At 36.9% G+C, this 24305-nt stretch overlaps 1 protein-coding gene across 1 annotated transcript in view; it reads left to right on the top strand.

The window, feature by feature from the left end:
• MICU2 (mitochondrial calcium uptake 2) overlaps window positions 1–24305 on the top strand; it is a 137349-nt gene that overhangs the window by 100052 nt on the left and 12992 nt on the right. Inside the window, exons 3-8 of the mRNA XM_066313063.1 lie at window positions 749–780; window positions 893–968; window positions 5604–5651; window positions 9548–9630; window positions 15563–15625; window positions 23851–23948. Of these exons, the coding sequence (XP_066169160.1) occupies window positions 749–780; window positions 893–968; window positions 5604–5651; window positions 9548–9630; window positions 15563–15625; window positions 23851–23948 (400 nt within the window). The remainder of the gene's footprint in view (window positions 1–748; window positions 781–892; window positions 969–5603; window positions 5652–9547; window positions 9631–15562; window positions 15626–23850; window positions 23949–24305) is intronic.

Raw genomic sequence — 24305 nt, 5'->3', positions numbered from 1 at the left:
GAGAACTGTATGAGGAGAAGTGCTGGAGAGATGGACTGAGAAGGGACGTGCACAGCTCCTGCAGATCCAGGACCATAGGGTTTCTGTGATCCCTGCCTAACCAGCTGGAATGTTCACTGTTGGCACATTGCAGCTCCTCAAACATGTGATTTACACAGGAGCATAACCTGTACTGCCAAGTGGCTCTCCTATTTGAGTGTATACAGTTAAACCTGCTAAGAAACACTTAGAAGTTTGCATGATTTTCATCTGATGCTCTTTCAAAAAGCATAGTTGTTCAATTTACTTCTGTTTAATAGAAACATCAACATTTTCATTATTTTTTCTTTTTTTTTTTTTTAAGTATTTCTTAGCTTTCACATACTCAACCTGCACTTCTATCATGTGTGCATAGAGATCCCTTTGTAAATACTACAGCTGTCTCTTGCTGTACCATCTTGCTTTGGAATCTGTGCGACATTTATAGCTCGCAGTATGCAAAGTCATACTAATAAGTTGGTCATCAATATGAAAGTGGGTTGTAGTTTAATCTGGGCTGAGAGAGCTTTTGAACAGACTGCTCATATTATTTTTAAATCTTGTCCTTTTCATGATCATTATGGGAATTAGAAACAAACTGTCTGTTGCAAAATATTCTGTTTCATATTACTTAGCATTTTCCCATAAAAATCTGAAGAAATGCCACAGAGCCTGATCAAAGTTCAAAGTCGGTTTGTTATTGAATGATGATGATTTTTTTTTATTATAGGCAAAGCCTCAGCCAAGAAACTGACAAAAAAGGTAAGCAAAATGTTCCTTTCCTTCTTCAAAAGAACTTGCATTTTTTCTGTTACTGAAGTGATTAACTCTCTTTCAAAACTGGCTTTATATTTTCTTGTTTGTGTCTTTAAAGGAGGTAGATGCTGCACTGCTATATGTTGCCAAAGCTAAACCAGGACCGACCTTTTTTAGAGAGCTTGGTGATAAAGGTAATGAGCACTTCTGATACTGAAAAATACGTCTTTATTTTCATCTCATTTTATGGTACGAGTTGAATGTATTTTAAAAGACTTTTCACGGATTTTACCTCATCCCCATCTACCCAGTAGTTGCCTCCTTGGCAAATCTCTCAGTTATGCAAGAGAGAGTAAAGAGGCTGAGAATTGAAAGCCTTCTGAGGTGCAGGAGGAGACATGAAAGAAACTGAAAAGCCTACTTGGAAGAGAAAAGGGCTAAAGGGAGGAGTTGAACATAAAATGGACTTTTAAGACTTTTTATTAATAACCTGACTGTTCCTCTATATAAATTAAATGCATGGAAACTAAAACTAAAATTTGTACCTAGTTACATTAAGTGTACCACTGATTCCAAAAGCCGTTGAACTTATTTCTCCCTCTTCCGGAGCTCTGTGACCCTTCACAGTGTTGATGTGCTTTGTTTTCTTTTCACCCAGCATTTGCACTTTATATTGGACTACATAAAGAGAAAACTAAGAGCTGGGATATTGTTAGTGTGACAACAGGGGATTAAAGAACACCAAATAAACATCTCATTAACATAAATTAATTGAAGAGAGAAAACAAACAAGAGGATCAAGAAAGCCAAATAGATGAGCAATTAACCATTTCACAGTAACAAAGACCAAAATTCCCAAACTAATGAGAAAGACCGACAGCGCCTATTCACAAACTTTCTGTATCGTACAGTTCAGCCTGAATCCTTTATCCTGTGGATGTTTCTGAAAAACGAAGTTGCTGTTGCACTGCTGCAGTTCCTTGGCAGTCATGAGCCATGCTCTCTCCATGCACAGCAGATCCTCAGACACAGCTGGAAGCTTGTGCCAGGAGAGCAGCCCTCGATCTCAGCCTGCAGCATTTCACCTGCCCTTGAGCCTCACAGCCTGCAGTTCATTCCTTGCATCCTTGTGCAGACCTGCAAGGGTCTCCAGCTCAGCGCCTTGCTTGTCAGTCTGCTCCTGAAAGCCTCAGCATACCCCAAAAGCCCTGAAACATCTCTGAATAAATTAACAGTTCTTTCCTATCCTAGGAAAGGCTGGATTTTGTACTAAATAGTCACTCCCTGCGTTTTCCAATCACCACGTGCTTTCCCGGGATTTGGCTTAAAGTATTCTCAGTCATGAATTTTTGGATTTTCTCTCTTTACCTGCTTTTTTTAGAGCCTTTCTTTTTCTAGTGATGGACACTGCAAATCCCCAGAGCATGCTGCCTGGGAAAACCAGGAATCCATAAAGAGAAACTGAAAACAGCAAATCAGTGCAGCCTCCTCTTACTGCACCTCTCCCAGCTGAGTGCTTGGCAGAAAGTGGGCTCAGAGCTGGCATTCTGCATTCTGGCAGAGATCTGCCCTTGCTTAGCACTGTGTGTGTTCCAATCTCTGACCTTCAAAGGTCAGGTAGGAGTTTGAGATGATGCAGAAACATTCAGTGCAGTCATCCATATGTCCCCACAACACTCAGGGTTTTTACAAATTTTGGTTATGATGCCTGTTTAGTGACTTTGATGCTTTTGCTTCGAGATGCATTACTATCGCAGTTTCAAAATGAAAATATTTATGCTTTTACAATTACCAGAATAATGAATCTACCCCTGTCCAACTGTTTAGCTGAGGTTATTTTAACTACCTTCAATTGTTATTTAAATGTCAAGGAGAGGGGAAACTGCCATCAGTCAGTTTGTAAAGCTGGGAGATTCTGCCTTCTAGTGGGCAGTTTTAAAATTTGTGTCATATTTTGTAGGTATACTTACGATTTATTCAGCAATAAGAATATTGTACTGTCAGCATTTGCTAGTAAGTTTGAGGACAGATATTTCTAGGGAGGGTTAGGGAAGGTTCCTTTAGCTTTACAAAATGACAGTATTTTACTAATGCAAACTTCACATTCTTGGCTGCAAGTATGCTGAGTCATTCAACAATGTGTGAAGCTTTTATCTTTTAAATTTTGCTTGGATATGAATTTAATTTTCAGTGGGTTGTTTTATTTTGGGTTTTTTAAGTTTGCTGCATTACGTCTTTTAATTTGAGTACCTTTGTAATGATTATTGTGGAATAAAAAAGAAAATTACCAAAATATCTCATTTACTTTATGGATGAGGTAAGTTGCCACTCACTGCATGTAGTAAAAGGACAATAAAGTTAAAATAAGTTTTTTAATGGAGAAACTAAATTAAATTTTAAAATCTTATGATAAATTACTTTTGTGCAATCAGTCTTCCAGAAGATATCAGACAGGCTGTGAATTTTCTTTAGAGCATTGAGTCTGGTTTTAAGAACAATCCAGAGTATTTCTAGGTATTTTTATTCTATTTACCTTTTTTCCAATTTCGCTAAAGCAACTTTTCAGTTAGATTACTGTAAGGTGATGAAAACAGAGTCTGTCTTACTCCTGCCATTTCTTACAAGGCTCCTCTTTCCAGCCCTCTTCAATTCAAGTGCTTCTCCCTTGAGCCAATCAGCAGAGTGTTGTCTTTAAATTGATCTTTTCTTCACATCCTACCATCTCTGTAAAAATTTTGCAGATTCTTTCTGCAAAATTTTATAAGGTATAATGATCCCTGTCTAGCTGTAAAGCTAGCTCTCCAGAGGCTCAGTATTCTGTATGTCAGTTATTACAACTTTATTTTTGTCAGACTTTTACACCCATAATCTGCTGTGTTAATACCCTTTCAAAAGCTTCGATAAACACATTTTTCTTTCACAAATTCTTTGAGTGCCTCATCTCTTATTTTGTATTGGTCTGCACTGGGCTCTCCTTGCTCTGTTTTACTTAGCAACACCACTTCAGCTTCTGGGTCTTCCTTAGACTATCCTTGTGCAGAGCATCTCAAGACAGGGGCAGACTCTCCTTGCCCAGTAATGTCTTCCTTCATTGCTTGGTGGTCACATTTTCAGTCAGGGATCTTTGTGCTGACACCACTGCAGTGCTTGACTGGGAACTGTTCTCTATACAGACCTGATGAGTTGCCTCCTTGTCTTCCTTTATATTTTTCCCTTAAAAGTTCTTTTGCTGTATCACACACAAACAAAATTAGGAATCTTGATCACTACTTATTACACTATTTGCTTGAATTCTTTTCATCGCCTGTTTGTTTCTATCTTTTTTTTTTTTTTAATCCTGTTTTAGGCATATAAGATAAAAAATTGGGACAATTAGATAAGAGGAGTTCTTTCTCTGTTTATTCCATTTCAAACTCGTAGAAAACCTAGATATTTCATATAAGAATACAATTCCAAGTTTTACGGCAATGAAAATAATAATTCGCATTCTTGCAATGACAGAAATGCTAAAACTTGGAAGCAAGGCTAAGCCTTTCAGATGAAAGTATTTTTTATTTCCACAGTGTATTGTATGATTGTACTACTGTGCTGATTTACACAGTTCATGTAGGATAATAGGGTAAATAGTCCTATTTTGATGGAGAGGAAAGCTGAGATATGGAACCAGAGTGTGTTGGCAACAGGATCAGCATTAGACCTCCCTTTAGCTAAGACTTGTTCTCAGATTTTCAGACTCTTGCATTTAGCAATTTAATATTTCTGAGCTCTGGTACTTAGAAGTGTTAAGTCACTATCTGAGGTCAAGTACAAATGCTGTTGCTTCTGCATAGTAGTTTATCAGAAGTTAATTGTTTATCACTGAAGCTTAAGTGGGTTCCTTATCTATCAATTAACTAAATATAAATTATAAAAATAGTTTATCTTTGCACAGATAGGCATGTTTGAACTTCATTATTTTAAACAGCTTCAGCATTATACAATGTTTAGCTCACAAGTTAAAAGTAGCTCAGTTATTTTGAAAAGTGATTTATAAAAAAGCCCTTTACATTTTTTTCCCCAAACATTATTGCAGGGCAGATGGTTCAGATTCTCTTGTTTAGCCACCCTCATTCTGCACTCTCTATCTTTAGCTTGCACACTCTATTTTGACGCTATCACATCTTTGTGTTTGTTCAGGCTTTTCACTTAAGGCGGTATTTCAAAAGAAAACACTGGAATTTTCCTTCAAAAGGGGGAAAATACTTTCACCTTGTAGAAAGGACATGTTCCTATTTTAAAAAAAAATAAGAAGCCTCCTCTTGGCACAGGGCCCAGCAGTACTATCAGCACAATCTAGCAGCTTGGCAGCTTTTCGTGTTGCCATGTTCCCTTGAGAGTTAGAGGGAAGCTGTTCTCCGCCTTTTGCGAGCCTGCCAAAGGATGGAGGACTTTGATCCTTCAGGGTAATGTTAGAGTAGTTCTCCTCCCAGGTACTAAATGTGACAAAGCACATTTAATTTATTTGCCTTTTATATAAACATTGAATGTTTGCAGTGAGAATCCAAAGATTTAGTGTAGGCCTTTTGTTAATACCAAATAAACCTTACTTTCTTGGTTAGACAGGAACATTGATGAGTCTTGGGTTAGGGAATTTTACCTTCATAGTACTAAAAACAGAAGTGAAGAATTTATTAAATAGAATCTTGGCTTACTTTAATACACATATTTAGTACAATGTCAAACTACTTTTTATATATATATATTTATATATATTTGTAAGATTTAATCTTTCAATTTTCACTGTAAGTTTTTGGGGTTTTCCACAAGTAATTTTTAAACCTTTTTTTCAGGGTTGATATCTTATGCAGAGTATCTGTTTCTGCTGACAATCCTTACAAGTAAGTATTATATATTTAAAATACATAGGCACAAATACTTAGCTACTAACAATTTACCAGGAACTTCTCTTCTGATAGTTTTTAGTTTCTAAATTTCTTCATTATAGTAAAACATTAAAAGCTAATGTATATAGAGTGACAATGCATTAATATAAATAGACATCAGTGTCATCATTGGCCCATACCAATACTTCAAGAATCATGGTACTCCCTGCACCATGGGATCAGAAAAGTCTTTTGAAATCCTTTGAGAGGGGGGAGACATTAGTTACAGAACCAGATAATAAGGGGAATAAGAACTGGACAGGAAGATAAATAATTTTTCTTCTGGATAGTAGTTTTAGTAATCTTGGTCAATGAGATATTAGCAATGTAGGGGTGTGAAAAACTGTTGCAGTGTCTCAAAGGTTATTCCCCGTTTTTATTGTGTTAAGATTTGCAACGGATACAATGCATAAACTTTTTGTCTGACTTTTAAGTCCTTTATTTTCTGTTCCTTTTGACTTTATTTTCTTCAAATATAGTACATGTATTTCTGCTCCCTTCCTTTGCTTCCTTCGTTTTTCTCTCAGACACTTTTTTTAAAAGCAACTTTTGTTTGGTACTGGCTTTATCTACAGGCAACAGGCATTTTTTGGTTTTGTGCATGGAAGTGATGTGGGATTGTCTGGTACTTCTCTGTGCCATACTTGCCACGCCCTTGTTTTGTTCTGATGTGTAGGTGATGCTTTAAAGTACTGAGACTTGAGATGTGTCAATGAGCATTATAATGAGACCCCGTAGAACAGTAGTGAAGTAGTCCATATGCATGTCCATGGAATAGTCCACAGAATAGTCCACATGCAGTCCTGTTTGACTGACTTATACAGGTCTAACATTTTCAACAAGAGACAAAGCCAGGCATAATAGATTTATTGTATCAGTGCTTGGGGAAAGGAGAGAAGGAAGCAGTCACTTCTTTCCTGACAGTAGAGGGATGACTCTCATGTGACCCTCATCACTTCCATGGCTGCAAGGTTCATGGCTGGGCCTTAAATAAACTGACAAATTTTCCTTGCTCTGGAAATTCATCCTCTCATGGTGTAGTATGAACAAGTAATGTTCGTCTCCAGAGAGTGGAGAGAGTATATCCAGCCTTCCATCATTACACACCTCCTGCACAATTCAAGTGGCCCTTCTGCAGCTCTACTCATTTCTCAGTAGAGCTGCATTAGTTCCTGTTGCACAGCTTGAAAGTTCAATAATCCCTTTGGCAACTTCACTAGTACACAGTATTAAATTATATAGAGAGATATGCATTAAGCTTTAACATACAAATACACTGCTTCAGCATTGGTGGCTGTCCCATGCCACACACTGCTTCAACAGGAGTTATACCATTTGTTCAAAGCTTTTAAAATCAGAGGCAGGAGTTTATCCCAGATAGGATACTGATTTTAAAATATTTGTTGCAACTCAAAAAAAGATGAACTTATGTTAAAAAAGGACAACCATGACAGCCAAATTATAGATTCAGAAGAACCCCTTAAAGTTGCAGAAATAGGTGCCAAGGATTTTATTTCTTTAGAAATTTATGGCAGCTGAAAGTGAACTCATGCTGAATTATTGGCTGAAACAATTACAAAATTGAAGCAGTATCAGAGCAAGTTGTTCCACTACTCCAGACAATCAAGTAACATTATTTTTCACAGAATTTATATAGGAATGTGTTGAAACACAAAAACAAAGGCACCTTTTGATGCAGGATAAAAATGCAGCGGTAATGTTGCTGCTTTGGTTACACAGTGGGTTATCATGCTGATCAGTTTGAAAGCAAATGTCAACAAGTGTTAGTGCCTCTATCTTTGCCTAACAAGTATCCCCTGTCAGTCAGCCCTGAGTTACACAGAGTAACTAGAGTGTCTCTCACTGGTGAGAATTAATGTGAGATTTCTTAAAGCAGGCATCAATATTTAAATTACTTCCAAGGCACCAATTGACAAATAGGGAAACAGAAGAGTCATCAGACTCCTGGTTTCAGGACACAGCTGACCGTCCCATATTGCCTGTCATACAAAATCAAGAGTCTGTAAAAACATTGAACTTGAAAATGTAATTTTGTGACAGACAAAGGTTTTATTTTTCCCCCATAACCTTCTTTTCTCTTCTCTGTGTGCCCTGTGTCATCACTATCTCTTTTCTTCCAGTGCTGTATTGAATTTCATTTCTAGCAGTAGGTTAATGGAGCCCTGCCTGGTGAAGAAGCCCAGCAACTGAAGTTGTCACCTTTACTTAGAGCTTTGTTTCAATTCCCCAGTCACACAAGTTGACAGCTTGGTTAACACAGGAATATTAGGAGAGGAAGCACCTAGGTCTAACCTGCATTCACAGCCAGGATGAAGCTCTTCTGTTCAGATTTTGGAATTTTGCCTGATTCTAATTAAATACAAATATATCTGTGGTAGTCTTTGAACTATGCTTATTTTACAAACACATACCTTTGGGGTTACATCATATCAGATAAGTATGTCATCTCTGAACAGCATAAGCAGCTTTAGGTCTATATTTTCACTAACAGCTCTCTTATCTGAAAATTGGAACACAGATGGTATGAATTGCTAATAAATACATCAATTACTTTTATTCTCTAAATATGTTATCGGATAGCCTTGTCTTGCTTTTGTACTAGTAACACAAATTTAGTATGTGGCATTTCCATGGAAAGGAAGCCAGTTTTGAGTTTTAAATCAACCCAGTTGCTGGGGACAGTTCTGCTGTGCAGATTGCAATGGTATTTATAAAATATCCCTGCATCACAAGATTGCTTCACATAGAATATTAGTTGACTGCTGAAGATACAGTTATTTCTAAAATGTAAAAATAGTACTTTCTTTAACCATCTTGTTATCTTGTTAGGTGTTAGGACTTAAAAGGAATGGGATATTTCTTCAAGTTGTTCCCTTTGCAGAAAGGTTCCCAAAAAAAAAAAAAAAAAAGAGAAGAAGAAGCAAGGCTTAAACTTTGCAGAATGCAACTAGAAAGATATATTTCTAGAAGCAGAGCTCTGAAGGCATTTGAGTTTTTTAGAGATACTGCTTCACTGTCCTCATGACTCCAGCATTGTTCTTGGAAACATCAGTGTATTCCAGAGACAGTATTTATTATTTCCTATTAATGCCTGACATGACTGGGTCGTGGCATTAATTCACCTGCTCCAGAGATTACTGGGATAAGGGCTTGCTCCTGCAGTGATCTGTAGCTACATTTCAGCAGCATGCTGCTCCTCTGTGGGCTTGCTAATGATCAAGGCCACCTCCTGTAAGCCAAGTAAGATCAGAGAATTGTGGGAAGGAGCTTGAAACACACCATGTATTTATAGCATCTTCAAGATTCTGAATTCATTACATTTTTATGTTGAAAAGAAATGTCCGCTCAGTGAAGGAAATGAAGGGTAAAATTGTGTAGAATTCCTGAAAAAAATTGTCTTGATGGGAGTCACACTGAGCATGCTTTTGTCAAAAATGGCCAGAAAGAGGTTTCATCTCTTCTCACCTGGAAAGGGGCTCTTATAAACAAGGCAGAGTTAGACTGCACAAGTGACATGGGATGATAGACATCCTTTGGGAAGATCTTAAGACTTGGCCAGTAAGAGATACAGTATTTTCATTTGGATCAGGTGGACATTCATGGCTTGTACTTAGCCACTGCTGGCATTTCTTACTTTGCCATTGCATTAATTATCCCTTGAAATGATAGTAAAAAGGTGCTTGTATTGGAAGAGGTGTGTATGATTCACTGGAAATACCATGAATGTACATAACAATGGAGAGCTGAACCAGAGTCAATACTCATTTTACATTTGGTGTTCGAGTTCTAGTGTGATGTTTTCGGTAAAGTTCTTTTGCAATTTGTTGCAGAACCCCAGACTGGACTTCAAATTGCCTTTAAAATGTTGGATGCAGATGGCAATGAACAAGTTGAAAAGAAAGAATTCTTCAAGGTAGGTGTATTGACATACATTTTAATTTTAAAGCATTTAAATAGACCCATGGGTCATATTTGCTCAGTGAAGATTCATTAGAATCACTGACCCTATTTTTCAGTCCAGTCTATGATCACATGCTTACTAAAATATTTTATATGAAAGGAGCACATATTGAAGTATTTTGTTAGAAGTACTTTCCATAATTGAATCCACTTTAATAAATCTTATGTTAGAATTGTAAGTAAATATCTGCTACTAGGAAGGTAGGAATTAGTGTATAGCCCTTAATCCCACAAGCTAATTTAAATAATCATCTTGAAGAGTCTTTTGTTTTCTAAATATGTTGAATAGATTCTTTAATTCACCATCCTCTTTTGATCTTTATTAATTTTGCTTGCTGTTGCAGGAAGGATTTTATTAATTCACACTTCAAAAAGAAACAACAGGGTTTTTTCCCATAATATATCTAAACAATGGGGGAGAAAAGTAGATACAAAAACTAATAAAATCTTGCTCTGATGTTTTTAAGAAGAGTAGGCTTAATTATATAGCCTATTCAACTTCTAAATATTTAAGAGGAGACTAAGTACTTCTTGAAAAGTTGAATGCAGAATTATCATCATTTTTAATAGAATCCCTCAATTTATTTCAGATCCTTAATTTGTATTAGAGGTTAGTGGAGAGACAATTTTATAAGAAGCGGACATGGCTACTACAACTCAAATTATTTTCATTCACTAAGGTGACATTAAAGCTGATCATGAACTCACATCTCTAGAGAACCTTAAAATCTAAAACTTTTTAAAATGTACCTTTTGATAGAGAAATTAGGAAAAATTTATATAGGTGATTTTCATAGCCTTAAACTCTGATTTAATGATAGAATAGCTGTTTACGTGTTTTGCACTGATCATCTTCTTTTAAGTGAATTGTCTCTTAGCAAGATTACAGTTTATGAGTCATACTTTAAATCTATTTTAAAATGTTGCCAAAATACTTCTACACTTAGTAGTACTATTTGAAAATGATACTTGAAATTAGATGATTTTCCAGGACAATGTTCCCAGAAGCCCCTAACTAAACCTATAGATACCTTTATTGTGATGTAACCCCAGCCAGCAACCAAACCTCAGGCAGCTGCTTGTTCTTTCCCCCACCAGGTGGATCAGGGAGAGAAGCAGAAGGGTAAGAGATGGAAGACTCATGGATTGAGATATAGACAGGTTAATAGGCAGAGCAAAAGCTATGCACACATGCAAAGCAAAACAAGGAATTAATTCACTGCTTCCCATGGACAGGGAGATGTTCAGCCATTCCCAAGAGAACAGAGACCCACCATGTGTAATGGCAACTTGGAATGTCCCTTCGGTCAGTTGGGGTCACCTGTCCTGGCTGTGTCCCCTCCCAGTCTCTGATGCACCCCCAGCCCCTCCCCAGCGTGGCAGCACAAAAGCAGAAAAGGGCTCAGCTCTGTGTAAGCCCTGCTCAGCACTAACAAAAACATCTCTACATTATCAGCACTCTGCTCAGCACAGATCCAAAACACAGCCCCACACCAGCCACTGTGAAGGGAACTAACTTTACCCCAGCCAAAAGCAGCACAGCCCTACAGCCATTTGTTGCTACATAAGATCTTTTAATTTTGAAGAATTTGTTCTGTTAAAGTGTTAATTATTCTGCTGATTAATAAGAAATCAAATTCTAGTAAAGCCTATATTTTTAACCTGTTAAACCAGGTGCAATCATAGTGAATTGTTATCAGACTAGCAATGCCCTGATTACCAAAATAAGTCTGTTATGGCTGTATTATTCATCTGCAAAACAATATTTTACAAGAGACAGTAACTGCATGAAGAGAAGTGAACATCCTCAGCTTGTAGTGCCTCTGCACCAAAATGTCCCATTAGCAGTGCTTTATTGTCAATTAAGCAAATAAGGAGATTCTTATAGAAACACAGCACTGGGGGGATGTGCAATATGTTACATATTTAATATCATTACCCATTTCAGGTAATTCTAATTGAATCAGCCAGTATAAAAAACAAAAAGTCATCAAATGTAGAGGTGAAACCATTATATAAATCATTAAAAATAATTTGATTTCTGTAGAGGTAATGAAGTTAAATGAAAATTATTCTAGTTAGATAGATTGTTACTTTGCATTTCCTTTTTGAGCTGTATTGATAAAATAATGTAGATTGGTAATAAAAAAAACCCAAATAAATTACTCTGTCAACTCACAATAATCATTAAATTCAAAGAAGTCCCACAGGATTCAAGTTAGAGGATAAGTTTTCTCTCATGACTATTTTCTTAACATCTACAAAGGAGACTATTTTCAAGCAAAACTTTGTAAATTAGGTTTAAAAATAAAATTTTGTAAGAATGTGGAAATAAGTGTGTGTTTTAATCTGTATACTCTAGTTCTGTATGCATCATAGAAAGTTTCTAGGTAGCTAATAATTCAGCAAATTGTGTGGCTAATCTGTCATTTGTCTCATCCCAGTTGGCATCCTAGGAAAATGTATCTGAACTGTTCTATAGTGATTTCCACACTATATTTGACAATAATACCAGGAAATGTGTGTAAGGAAAATGCAGTGGAAAAGAATAGTGAAGAAGCAGTAATCAGAAGGCAGTGTCTGTAGGCAGGGCACAGTGAGAAAAGAAATTTCATTGGTTCGTTCTCTTGATTTGTGACCTTTGGGGAAGTGCTCCCCACTTCCCATCATTATCTACAGATCAGACATTTATGTGTGTCTGTGTTGTCTGACTGTAGAGTCTGACTGCTGATCTAGACAGTAGACCCTTTGAGGTAAGAACTTGCCTTTTGGTTTGCAAAATGTCCATCATTCTTTCAATTGTGTATATTTCAATTCTCGCACATTCCTGCATGAACAGGAACCAGATGTGTCAAGCAGCTCATTCAGGAAAGGGAGACAGGTGACAAGCAGAAACTCCAACCCCAGTCCTCAGTGCCTGCACTGTGTGATGGGGTATAGGCTGTTCAAACCTGCATGGATCAGGCACTTAAGGAGTGTGGCATGCAGAATTTACCAGTGTTCTCTGCTAACAAAAATGATTGTTCAGGAAAGGAGATCTTGAATGCAATCTCATGTTTTCAACAAGGGAGTTTATCTTGTCCTCCGTAGCCTTTCCATGTCAGTGCACACTTTCCTCATTTCCAGTAAAAGTCTCTCCCTTCACAGGGATACTCTTGTTCTCTCTCCTCCCTATTTCTTTGTGTTGAAGCCAGTGTAATTCTGCTTCATCCACGTTTCAGTGGTAAACAGTCACAGCACAAGAGACATTTCAGTATTAGGGCCAAGAAGGTTTTGTTGCTTTGCCCTGCAACTCCAGGGTGAAGAAGACGAGGCAGAAATGGCGTGTTCCCAGATGGTAGTTGCCACCCTGTAATCTGCCCCTGCCAGAGTGCAGAATCATTTCTCAGGGCCACTTATCTGTATTTCTGTGAGGACAGTAAGATACTTCCGTGAACTCTGCACTTCCAAGACATTCACTTGAGACTTGGTGAGGGGGATTTCCAGGCACATAATAACCCATGCACATTAATCTGAGACCTCCCACCAAGAATTAGGCTACCAAAGTTCCCAAAATCCCCAGCAAGTAAGGAATTTCCCAAACTCTCTAAATCTGTCCTGATTAAAGATGTTTAAGTAAAATTAATGACAGTTCGAAACTATTGGGAATGAAGGCAGAGTAGCTCTGATGGCACAAACAAGAGATATATGACTTAGACTTTCTGAGTAGTTTGTCTTACACATTTCTGCTGGAGAGCAGATCGTGCTTGTAGAGCTTCATCTAGGGCTGAATGAGCCAGCAGCCAACACTGAGCAGCTGTGGCACAGAATGCTTCTGTAGTCTTAGAGCATCCACAAGCACTGATCTCTCTCAAGCAACTGGAAGATGCAAAAACACCCTTTCCTTTTCTTTTAAAAGACTGACATATTCTTTCTCCTAGAAAGGCTTGTTCCAAACAGATTACTTGTGTCTTTAGTAGAGCCTTCACTTATGCATAATAAGTCTCATTATCTTTGAATTAGCCATTGTTATGGTGAGTGGTGAGCAGATAAAAATATGAAATACAAATGAATGTTACATGGAGGAGTCCATTTCTTGAGGGCAGAATTCTTCTCCCTCTATGAGCAGTTGCTGCACTGTACTGGAAAAAATCAACAAACTTCTGGAAATAGTTTCAAGTACTCTAAGAGTTTACATACAGTGTAAGAAAACAATAAATGAAATCTTTCAGAATACTTGTAAAAATAATTATACTGTGTGTCTGTGCTCTAGAATAGCCTCTGCTACTACAATCTACTCTGCAGATTTTTTTGAGTCTTTTAGAAATAAAATCCAAAAGAGAAAAAAGCCTTTTTTTCTCCTGTTTGGAAAGTATTTGCAGTTTTATTCCTTATGTGTGATCAAATGATTGATTTTCAGGCAAGAAAAAATGTGTTATCTCAATGAGAATAAGGACAAGCAGTTGTGGTTTTACCCAGAGCTCTTTAATGCTATTTTGCTATGAAGAAATTCATAATGCTTTTACTGTATTAGTAATTTGTTTTGTAAATGATCAAAAATTAAGATAATTTGGAAGAAAAAGTGGTGTTTAATTGCCTTGTTTTACAGCATTTCTTTTGGTAAATGCTATCAAGACATGCAATTTAATAATAGAAAGTAAGCATTCTGAGAAACTAAAAAATTAGGATAAAGAAACCCAAACAAACCCAGAACGGGTGAATTACTCAAAATTTGAAGGTCAAGGAATGACCTTTGGCAACACAAATAGATAACATGTTTTTCTTACTATTTGCAACCCATACTGGTTCTTTGAAGAACAAAAAAATTAAAAAAAAAATTAAAAAGGAGAGATTTAAAAACTCCCCAGAATAATAACTGTGGAAATTTGATAATGAACTTTTTCCCAGTTTTAATGAGCAGGTTGAGGAATCACTCAAAAATGTTTGAGAAGCAAACCAGCAGTTTTGAAATCCTTGAACTTTAAAAGCATCTTTTAAAGTCTCCAAATCCAGAGTGATTGGTGTAATTCCATATCTCTACCTGAAATGTATTAAGTCCCTTGTTCTTTCATTTCTGCTGTCCCTTTGAGGATTCATGCAAATGTCTGAAAGGTACGTATACTCTGTGCTATATTAAATCACTCCTTCTTGTAGCAATGTTCATCTCTGAAGCTGAAATACAGTCAAAGAAACCTTGTAGCTCTGATATACTTGTACTGCAAATTAATGCACTGTTTATATTACCTTAAAGCTTTATTTGGGACAGTGGAAGTTATGTTTTTAAATGTGAGTCATTTCAGTAATTCTAAAAATCTTCTTAGCTAATACATTCAAGATTAATTTTTTTCAGGGGTGGAGAGGAAACCTCAAACCACATTCTGCCTAGTGCCAGTTCTGAAAAAAAATGTTTTCTTATTTAATTAAATTATTTTTTATTGTTAGTTGCATGGTACTCATTTGAACAGGAATGTTTTTCATGTCCAGAAAATCATGTTTATAACAGAACTAAATAAAACTTATCTAGAAGGACAGCATGAAAATCAGGATAATTTTTATTTCTGGAATGATCCTTGATGTTATACTCCAGACTTTCAAAATCTTCTGAAGTTAAAAACTAAGCTTCTGGTGCAAGAAAATCTCCTCTAAAAATAGAGGAAGCACAGGGCTGCAAGAGCTAGATTTGTGTTTGGTTATATTAACCACAGTAGATAAGACATTCCTAGGAAAAAGTGTGTCTGAATAACAAAATATCGTCAAGTATGCAAATATTTTGTCATGACTAGAGAACCTTGCAGAAATGTCTAATTAAGAAAAGGTGCAATTACATCAAGGTTGGGGAAAAGAAGACTCTTATAGGATCAAATTTGTAATTTTCCTGTTCTTTTCTCATGTTTCAACAAATGCAGCTACAGAGAATCATTGGGAAGGAAGACGACTTGAAAGCAGCTGGAGATGAAACTGTACTTCGGGTATGGAATAGATACATTTTCCTTATGAAAACATTGTCGTGTTTCCCATGAACTTTGTTATTTTTTCAAAGTTTTTAGATAAGTATGTAAGCCTAAGTATTAGTGCTTTGATTAAATGAAAGGGCATGATTTGTCAACTGTTTTCTAACTGGGGAAGAAAAATGTTTGTCATTTCTGAGCCTTCGGATGAAATGGGCACTATCAGTGTGTTTCATGACTGTGTACTCACTTGATTGGTTGGTTTCCATGAGCCTCTTTCAAAGTAACTCTCTTCTATTTATGAAAATCTCAAAAAGAACTCCATATTGCCATATGAGAATAGAAAGCTTTCCAAATGGAAATCAATAGCTTAAGCTTACCTAAATGCTGCTGTTGCAGTGATATCAGGTTATTCTGAGTTGATTTGAAGCGGGGTTATTGTCACTGAGGTGTCAAATTCAAGGATTACTTTAGTTCAGTCCACTTCCAGAAAGAGACAGCATAGATTCAGACCAGAAGAAACAATCCTGGAGTATGATCATCCAGCCAGGAAAGAAGTTTCACACTTTTGCGGACCACTAGCAAATGGTAAATATATCTCATCAATGAAATGGACAGGTAAATTCCTGCTCTTTTCTGGTTTCCCCTGAATCCAGCCACCTGCAACCTCTCTTCTTCTCAGGTAGGTTCTCTTTTTGAGTCTGTAGTCAGCTCAGAGACAAGATATCCTCTAGCCTGGGTGACTGAAAACAGAGAGGAGGAATCCTGATCAGACTGAAAACACCTCAAGAAGCTGATGAAACATGTACAGCAACTGATGGGACAAGTGAAAATGGCTTCAAGTTGCACCAGAGGAGGTTTAAATTGGATATTAGGGAAAAAAATTTCACTGAAAGTGGTCAAGCACTGGAACAGGCTGCCCAGGGAGATGGTAGAATCACTATCCATGAAAGTGTTAAAACACATGTGGATGTGGTGCATAGAGACATGGTTTAGTGCTGGTCTTGGCAGTACTGGGTTAATGGTTGGACTCAATAATCTTCTCCAATCTAGATTATTCTATGATTCTAAAGAAGGGGAGTACAGCTGGATTGTCTCCATCTATTTCTAAAAGATGCTGCTTACATCAGCAACTTCCTTTCAGCTGTAAATTTTCAGTTTACAGTGGGCATGAGGCAGCGGCTGCTCATGTTGGAAGCATTCAGTATGGAATTTATACAGGGCTGTGCTTTGTAAATCATGCATCAGCAGTTTCTGCAAAGAGTTGCTCATGTTCTTTACTTTTTCACAGGCCTGAGGAAAAAGTGGAAGTGCCTATTCCTGACACCCTTAAACTTCTGTTTCACAAAAGTTTTCCTCCCTCAGTGTGTATTCAAAATTCAGTTAAAAATTGTTTGATTGACAAACAACCATCTCCTTTCTGAATCTTTTCATCAGTCACCAGATTAAAATAGCTAGGATTAATAGGGTTGTCTGCTCCTCAAAACCTATTTCAATTGAGACTTAACTACCATGACAGTGAAAGAAAAAGGATCTTTATTCTGCATGAATGCACAGCTATAGTATAAAATTTCCAGAGAAACTTTGATACAGTTGGACAGATTAGTTATAAACACATAAGCTTATTGTGAGCTAATTAAATACCTGAGCCGGAATGTCTCTATTCCATTTTCGTCTTGCTTCAAAATTTGTCTTCGGAGTTCTCCATTGAGAAAAATCTGAAGTTATTGTAACCAGAAGATGTTATTTAATACAGTTTCTTAGATTATAAATGGAATTCTAGTATTAAAGAAGAATTAAATAGCCTTGGGGAATACACCCAATTTGAAATTATTCTGGTCTCTATATTTCTACTTGGCAAAATCCCAATTATTACATTTCTCTTAATTTTTATTTTCCTTCCTATCTCAGTTGCTCACCAAAGAAATTTATTATCTTTGTAAGCAGTGAATCTGACTATATAGTCGTTGGACATGTTTTTACCCTTTATTTTTTATAATTATGGCAGTCATAGTATTGTCTTTAAGCAAAACAGATGAAGCATAAAAATATGGGGGTTAAATTGACTGTTTTTTGAAAGCTGAGATACTGCATCAGATTTTTGGTGTTTGGAATGGCTCTTCATTTCCACGCCATTTTCTCAATTTGCAGATGAGTTTGCTGCTTTTTCAGAGTAAACCCAGTCTCTGATACCAGATGGCAAATGTTACCAACCTAGGAAAATACGGTTTAAATCGTAGTCTGCAGCTTTGTTTAACCAGCAGGTATATCCAGGTGTGTTCCCTGTACAGTGTGTAGACAAAGGCCCCAGTCATTTGTTTACTTTATGGTGATACAGTTTAATACTCATCAAGTTACTATATAAGGAAAAGAAAGATCAGCTTGCTGTTCTCCCAGGGTGCTTGTATCTCTGCCTTTTTACAGACACTGACTTAACACACCTAAAATTGGAACTTTCACTACTTAGTAATGGCCCTTGAATGGGATTACAGTGGAATTGGTTGTCCAGATACATATATTTCAGTTGAGGGCTTTTCTTTTTTCAATATTATAATTGATGCTGGAAGGAAAGCAAAAAAGAAAAGCCAAACTCCCTGCCTGGAAGTGATCTTTATAGTAGATACAGATCCATAGTAGGAAAATGCATGAACTAGAAGATTCGGATTATTATGAAAAGGTGTTGCCCAGTGAACAGCAGCTGTTGCTTTTGTGTTACTGCCCTGAGTTCCTTAAAAGGATACTGAGGTGTAAGGTGCTTTAGTGTCCTGGCTGTGAAAACAGTGCTAGTGGTGACAAATATCTACTGGACAGAGCAGTTGTCTAGATCAGGGACTTTTCTCTCAGGCCCTTCAATTTAGATTAATGAATTATCAAGTACTTTCAATACCTCTCATTTAATATGCTTTATGTAATGGATAAACTTTTAAATTACTTTTAGCTGCAGTTGGAAAAGGAATGACAATACAGAGTGTTCTATATTTGTTCTTGAAATTAAATTAGTGTTGTGAAATATGTGCATTGTCTCATTTCCAAATGATTAAAGATATACTTCTGGATTCCCTAGTGAATGCATTTTCATCTAAAGTGTGAAAGGTATGATTTGGGATTTTTTTTTAACATTTAACTGGTAGTTGGGGACACAGCTACTTACCTCTTTTAAACAGAAAACTTAAGAACTGAAATTGAGTGTGGCTATATGCAGTGTACTTTTAGACTCACACATGAACAATTTCCTATTATTTGAGTGTAAGTTGTTTTAGCCTGTCTACTTCCTTTTTTTTTTGTCCCGTGGTTTTAAAAGAAGTAAATTACTTTAGTCATTCGCACGTTTCTCTCTGCTTACCTGGTGAAGGCAAGGTTTTACACTTGGACTTTCAGACACTTCAGAATTGTGATGCATCTCCTCAACCACAGGAACTGTGCAGCTCATCATAATTTGCCCATCTGCTCCCTAGAATCTCTAACTGATTTAAAGTTTTCTATCCAGTGCTTCTAAGTCTGCATAGCTCAGTATAACTAAAGACTGCCTAAAACTGAAGGAAGGTGGAGGCTTGGGAGCTATGCTTTTCTAGTGCAGCAGTACTCTGTAACAGGGGTGCAACACGTCAAATTTGACAAGAATCTAGTCCAAAACTAAATTTAATATCCCTCCTCAAAGAGTCTGTCATTAATCTTGTAACCTCTCAGTTCAGACGGAATGTACATTTTTTTCTTACCTATCTTCTCCAACATAAATATGTATGTTTTGTGTCAGCAATTTAACATTGAGTTCTGTTGAAAAGCTTTTAGATACTTTAAACCAAGGAGCAGTGTGATGTTGTGCTTTAAAGAAAGCTCTCTAGACCAGTAAACCCTCTAAAGAACCAAACTGTCTGACACCAAACTATGAAGATGTTAAAAAAGTGCTGGGTCATTTTTTACCTCATGGACAAGAAAATTATTTTATTTTTCCATATGATCTGATGACATTGCAACCTCAAGAGAGAAAGAAACATATTTGAGCAGGGGCTGGCTGGGGGGTGATGACCTGAGCCATTTTCAGCACCAAGAGCAGGAGGTTTCAGCACACGCTGAGGATGGATGTGCTCAGCCTTCGAGGCCAAGTCTGCCTTGATCAAAAGAGTGGGGGCTTCGTAGCACATCACACTTCCCAAGGGGTGTCCTCGTAATGGAACCTCTTCTTTTGGTGCCAAGTTGTATTTTTGAAGTATGCCACAACAGAGAGGCAGGGCCTGAGTTCTGTTCCCAGCTGTGTGTAGGAGCTGCTCTCCTGGGCTGCCAGCAGGGCATGGGTCAGGCAGCCTTGGGGTTTGCAGCACACCAGTGCCATTCCCCAACTGCTTGGCACAGTCAGCGTGCTTGCAACAGGACAAGCTTCAACCTGCTTCTATTTGGGGCTTAAAGTATCTCCTACAGCATCTACTCCCAGATTAGTTTTAGCCCCCTTGGCTGGAAACCATTTTTATTCTGTACCTCCTTATGAACAATTGTGAGTGATGCACTGAAACCTGAGGATGTCTGTGAAGTTACATGTTCTTCATTACTAAAGAACCTAAATGTACAGCAGAGTGATTCCATGCCATTAGTTGTCATTAAGAAAACAACTGATCCTTAATAGGAATTATGGGTGTTAGTGGATGCTGCTTATTGTTTAGAAGATGTTCTGACAGACTTCTGTAGAATCATCTGTGCACATTTCAGCCCTTCTGCATCAGACCTGAGGTATTTTTGAATCCTACCTAGCAAGAACGTGCATTACAAAACATGAAAAATCTTCAGTATGGATTTACATTAGTATGAAAGTTGATTCATCATAAAATACATTGTTTCATTCTGGGGCCCACTTGAGACTGTCTGGGCTTTGCCACAAAGGACTGCTTTTGGACATCTGGATCTTGTGGTCCCACTAGCTGTCCTGCTTACAGTTCTTTTAACTGATTGTAACTGTTAGGATTAATTTCATAATGGACACATCTTTTAAACATTCTTAGCAGAACTGAGTTGTAGGATATATCCCAGCATCTGGGAGACTCTCAAAGTGACAAAAAGCTTGAATTCTCTTTAGCAGTCTGTGAAGCTAGGCTAGGATAGAAGCCTGGCACAGTGAGTTGACTGAGCTAGCAGCTTAAAAACAAAGAGGGTTTCAGAGAAATGGAGTAAAAAAAAATTGCAAAGATTTAGTGTTAGTTTTGGAAGGATATGGGACATCACTAGCAGACAGAAACTAAGGTACTGTCCTGCTTGCCCAGCCTCACTTCTCTGCCCATTCATCCATCTACTCACTCTCCTTCTGTCTTAACTAAAAAAACATTCAATACAAAATACATATTATTTTTACAATTTCTATTGAAATAATATGTTGCACATCAAATACCATCTCTCAGGAAGCGAGCAGGAGAATAAGAAACGAATTGCAGATTTTAATCATGATGAATGCTTTCCAGTCATACCTCAGGCAAATTCTGCAAGGAAAGGTGGTAAGAATCTAGAGACAGTAAGTCTATTAACATTTCAGATGAGTTTTGAAAATCAGTTAGGTACATTATTTTGAAAATCCCATCTCACTGTGTGATAAGTTTCTTCTCAGTGGCACTTGTTGGTACTTGCTGCAGTATCAGGTCCTAAATGTCAAAAGCTCAGTGGGGAGCTACAGGATTAGGTAGGTCTTTGCCCATGACTCAGTGTTTGCAGCATCAGGTCTCTTATGTTAACAGCCTGTGTAATGTAATAAGGAAATAACTTGTGTTATCTGATCTTGCTTAAAAAGGAATAATTGCATAATTCAGCAGTTCATGATACTTTTGCAAAGTGTAGGAGGCGTTAACATTACTCTAGGAAAATTAGCCTATGTTGGTAATATGTACACACATGTTCATTAGTTCATAGACTTGTGTGGCATCAGATTGTGTGGTCTTTGGGATTCTTTGTCTGAACCAATGTACCCTGGAACATGTCTGAGTTCCCCAGTTGTGATACATGTCCATGCCCCATTCTGTGCTTGTACCAAGATGAAACTCAGACCACTGGGATTCTTTGTCCACTCTGTGCCTCAGCTTTCTGTAAAATGCACAGCTTAAAAGGGTTCTATGTTGCACTGTCCCAGGGCCTGAAGCAGCCAGATACACCAGATTACAAACTTTCACTCAGTTTAGATAGTGAGTCAAATCTACCAGTCTGGTCTGCTCTACAGCCTGGGATTTGGTTACCATTTCATTCTGATTGCCAAGAGAGACATTCCATGTGTAAGTTATTCTTTTACCCAAGCTCATGAGGGCGAGGTGTTGGAAATATTAATAGAATTCTCATTATCTTTTAACAAGGATTTGTCATGTCAGTACTAATTTATACATATCAGCAGCAAAAGCTCCTAATGATTCTGTGGACAAAAAGGAATTATGTACTAACATGTACTTTAATTTAATAGCATTAACTCTAGGAAAAGCAATTTTTTGAAATTTTACCCTTAAGGTGTAGTCTCTGTGGTCTCCTGTTGCATTTTATGCTTTGAAGAAAAGCATTGTTCTGTAGTTTTAAAACATATTTAACTCTAACATAGTGTTTGGACATGTGCCAGTTTCACTGTGGAATTTCAACTGATAAAGAAGGTAGCCAGCAAGTAGGTGCATATTTGTTATAAATCCTGGGTTAGGCTTTGTCATCTTAGATAAGATAAATAATATTGTTTGTATGCCTTCTTCTAGCTTGTAACTAGAGAAACATTAATAGAAGAAAAACTTTTGCTGTCACAGACTTAGTTTTGAAAATACTATTTTATACATATTTTTTCACTTTGTTTTCAATACAACACTGATTATAGTATGGAGTAATTAAATTAGAAGCATTAGATTGTGTAATCATTAATTTAGTTTTTAAAATTACATAGCAAATTTATTCTTTGCATTTTTCAAGTCTCCTTTAAACATTTAGGCAAAACCCACTAAAAGCAGATTGCAATCTAGCTGCAGTGAGGGATATGTGGATTCTTCTCTGTTTCTTTTTAGAAAACTTTACATTCTGATATAAATAGTTTGGGGTTGAATTTCAAATAAGCATACATGAATGTTTGACTTTTGGCTTTCAAAAAAGCATATAGCAATGTTTATGCATCAGTCTTCACAGTAATCTGAACTGTTTAAACTTCAGAAGGATGGATCTTATGGGTATTTAAATATTCTTTGCCTGCAATTAAATGATAAAAGTTCAGTAAGTACAGTTCGCATAGGGCTTGAAAAGTGTTTTTTTTCTAGGTTCACTCATACATAACTCATATCACTGGCATTTGGTGAACTGTAACTTGTAGTAGAAATGAGGAATGTTACTGCTTTTACTATAAAATAACTGTGTCATGTATGCAGTAAGCATGAAACATGGGGGACTAATGGGACTTGTCATTGATGATGCTGAAAGCTAAATAACCATTAGTATTAAATCTTATGAATAGACTCCTGTCTTTCATCTTACCTCTGAAACCAGATAAAAGACACAGAGACTATTTAGATGTCATAAGAATAATTTGCTGAAATCCCTACAGACTTCTAAAAAAATTCTCTCTTCATGTTGCTTAGTGTTTTGTTGTGTTCAAAGAAATACCAGTATGCTGGTGCTGAAAGAAGAATGGAGTAGAAATCCAGCATTATGTGTGGGTTTAGGCTTGTTAAAGATTGAGTCAAAATAGTGTGTATCCCTTCTCTGCAGAAATTTCTTCTTCAGATTTTAAAAATATTTATAGAAAAGTCACAAAGCCTGAAAATTTCCAAGAAGCCTTGTAAGACCATATTATAATAGAGCATTGTCAGTGTCGGTATTTTCCTAGCTTCATTTATCAGAGTATAATGAATGTTTTTAAACGGCTGTAACATGTTAGAAATACCTAACTAAAATCTTCCTTACAGATATTAACTTTATTTAAGCCTTCTATTAACCTAAGAATAAAGGTTCTTAACTTGCAACCTTCTCCATTTTAATAATAAATATAATAAAATCTTATAATAAAAGGCACTGGTGCTGGTTGGAAATTGTTCTTATCTTTCATAAAGAATATTTAGAAGCAGGACTTATAAATGCACTGTTAGCAGTTAATGTGGAAGAGTTGTTCGACTCTGAGATCCTGTGTGACAGCTTTGGGAACAGTAATTAAATTTCAAGTATCTCTTGGGAAATTCTAGTTCAAATAAATATTTTTAGATTCATGGTAAATATTAATGATCATGCAGTGCATAACAATTGTAGTTTTTTTTGTTTTATAGGAAACAGATCTGGACAGCTGTGGTGTTAATACCGTGTTGCTGGTACATTTCTTTGGAAAACAAGGAAAGGAAAAACTTCGCTTTTCCGAGTTTTTCAGGTATTTTTTCAGCTAGGCAAGCCTAACAGGAGCCAGTCTTGTTCCTACTCTCTGTGCTTTACCCCAGCTCTGACATTTATCTGACATCACACAGAGCTGATTCAGAAAATTAGGCAAGTGGAGTTTATTCCTCATGTTGCATGATTGAATTCCCCATTTAGCTCCTAGAGTCTGCTGTCTGCGGGAGCTGAGCACTGTGATAACTCCTTCCAGCAGTGGGCCAGGAGGGTTGAGACTCCCATTCTTGGCAGCTCTGTGGTGGCATACTTAAAACAATGTGAACCATGAGTATTTTTTGGGACCAAATCACAAAAAAAGTGACTTCTAATCAAGTAAAAAATATTTTCTCAGCTGAGA

This window comes from Sylvia atricapilla, chromosome 2 (genome assembly GCF_009819655.1).
Source record: "Sylvia atricapilla isolate bSylAtr1 chromosome 2, bSylAtr1.pri, whole genome shotgun sequence".
NCBI lineage: Eukaryota > Metazoa > Chordata > Aves > Passeriformes > Sylviidae > Sylvia > Sylvia atricapilla.
This window is presented reverse-complemented; position numbering and strand designations above follow the sequence as displayed.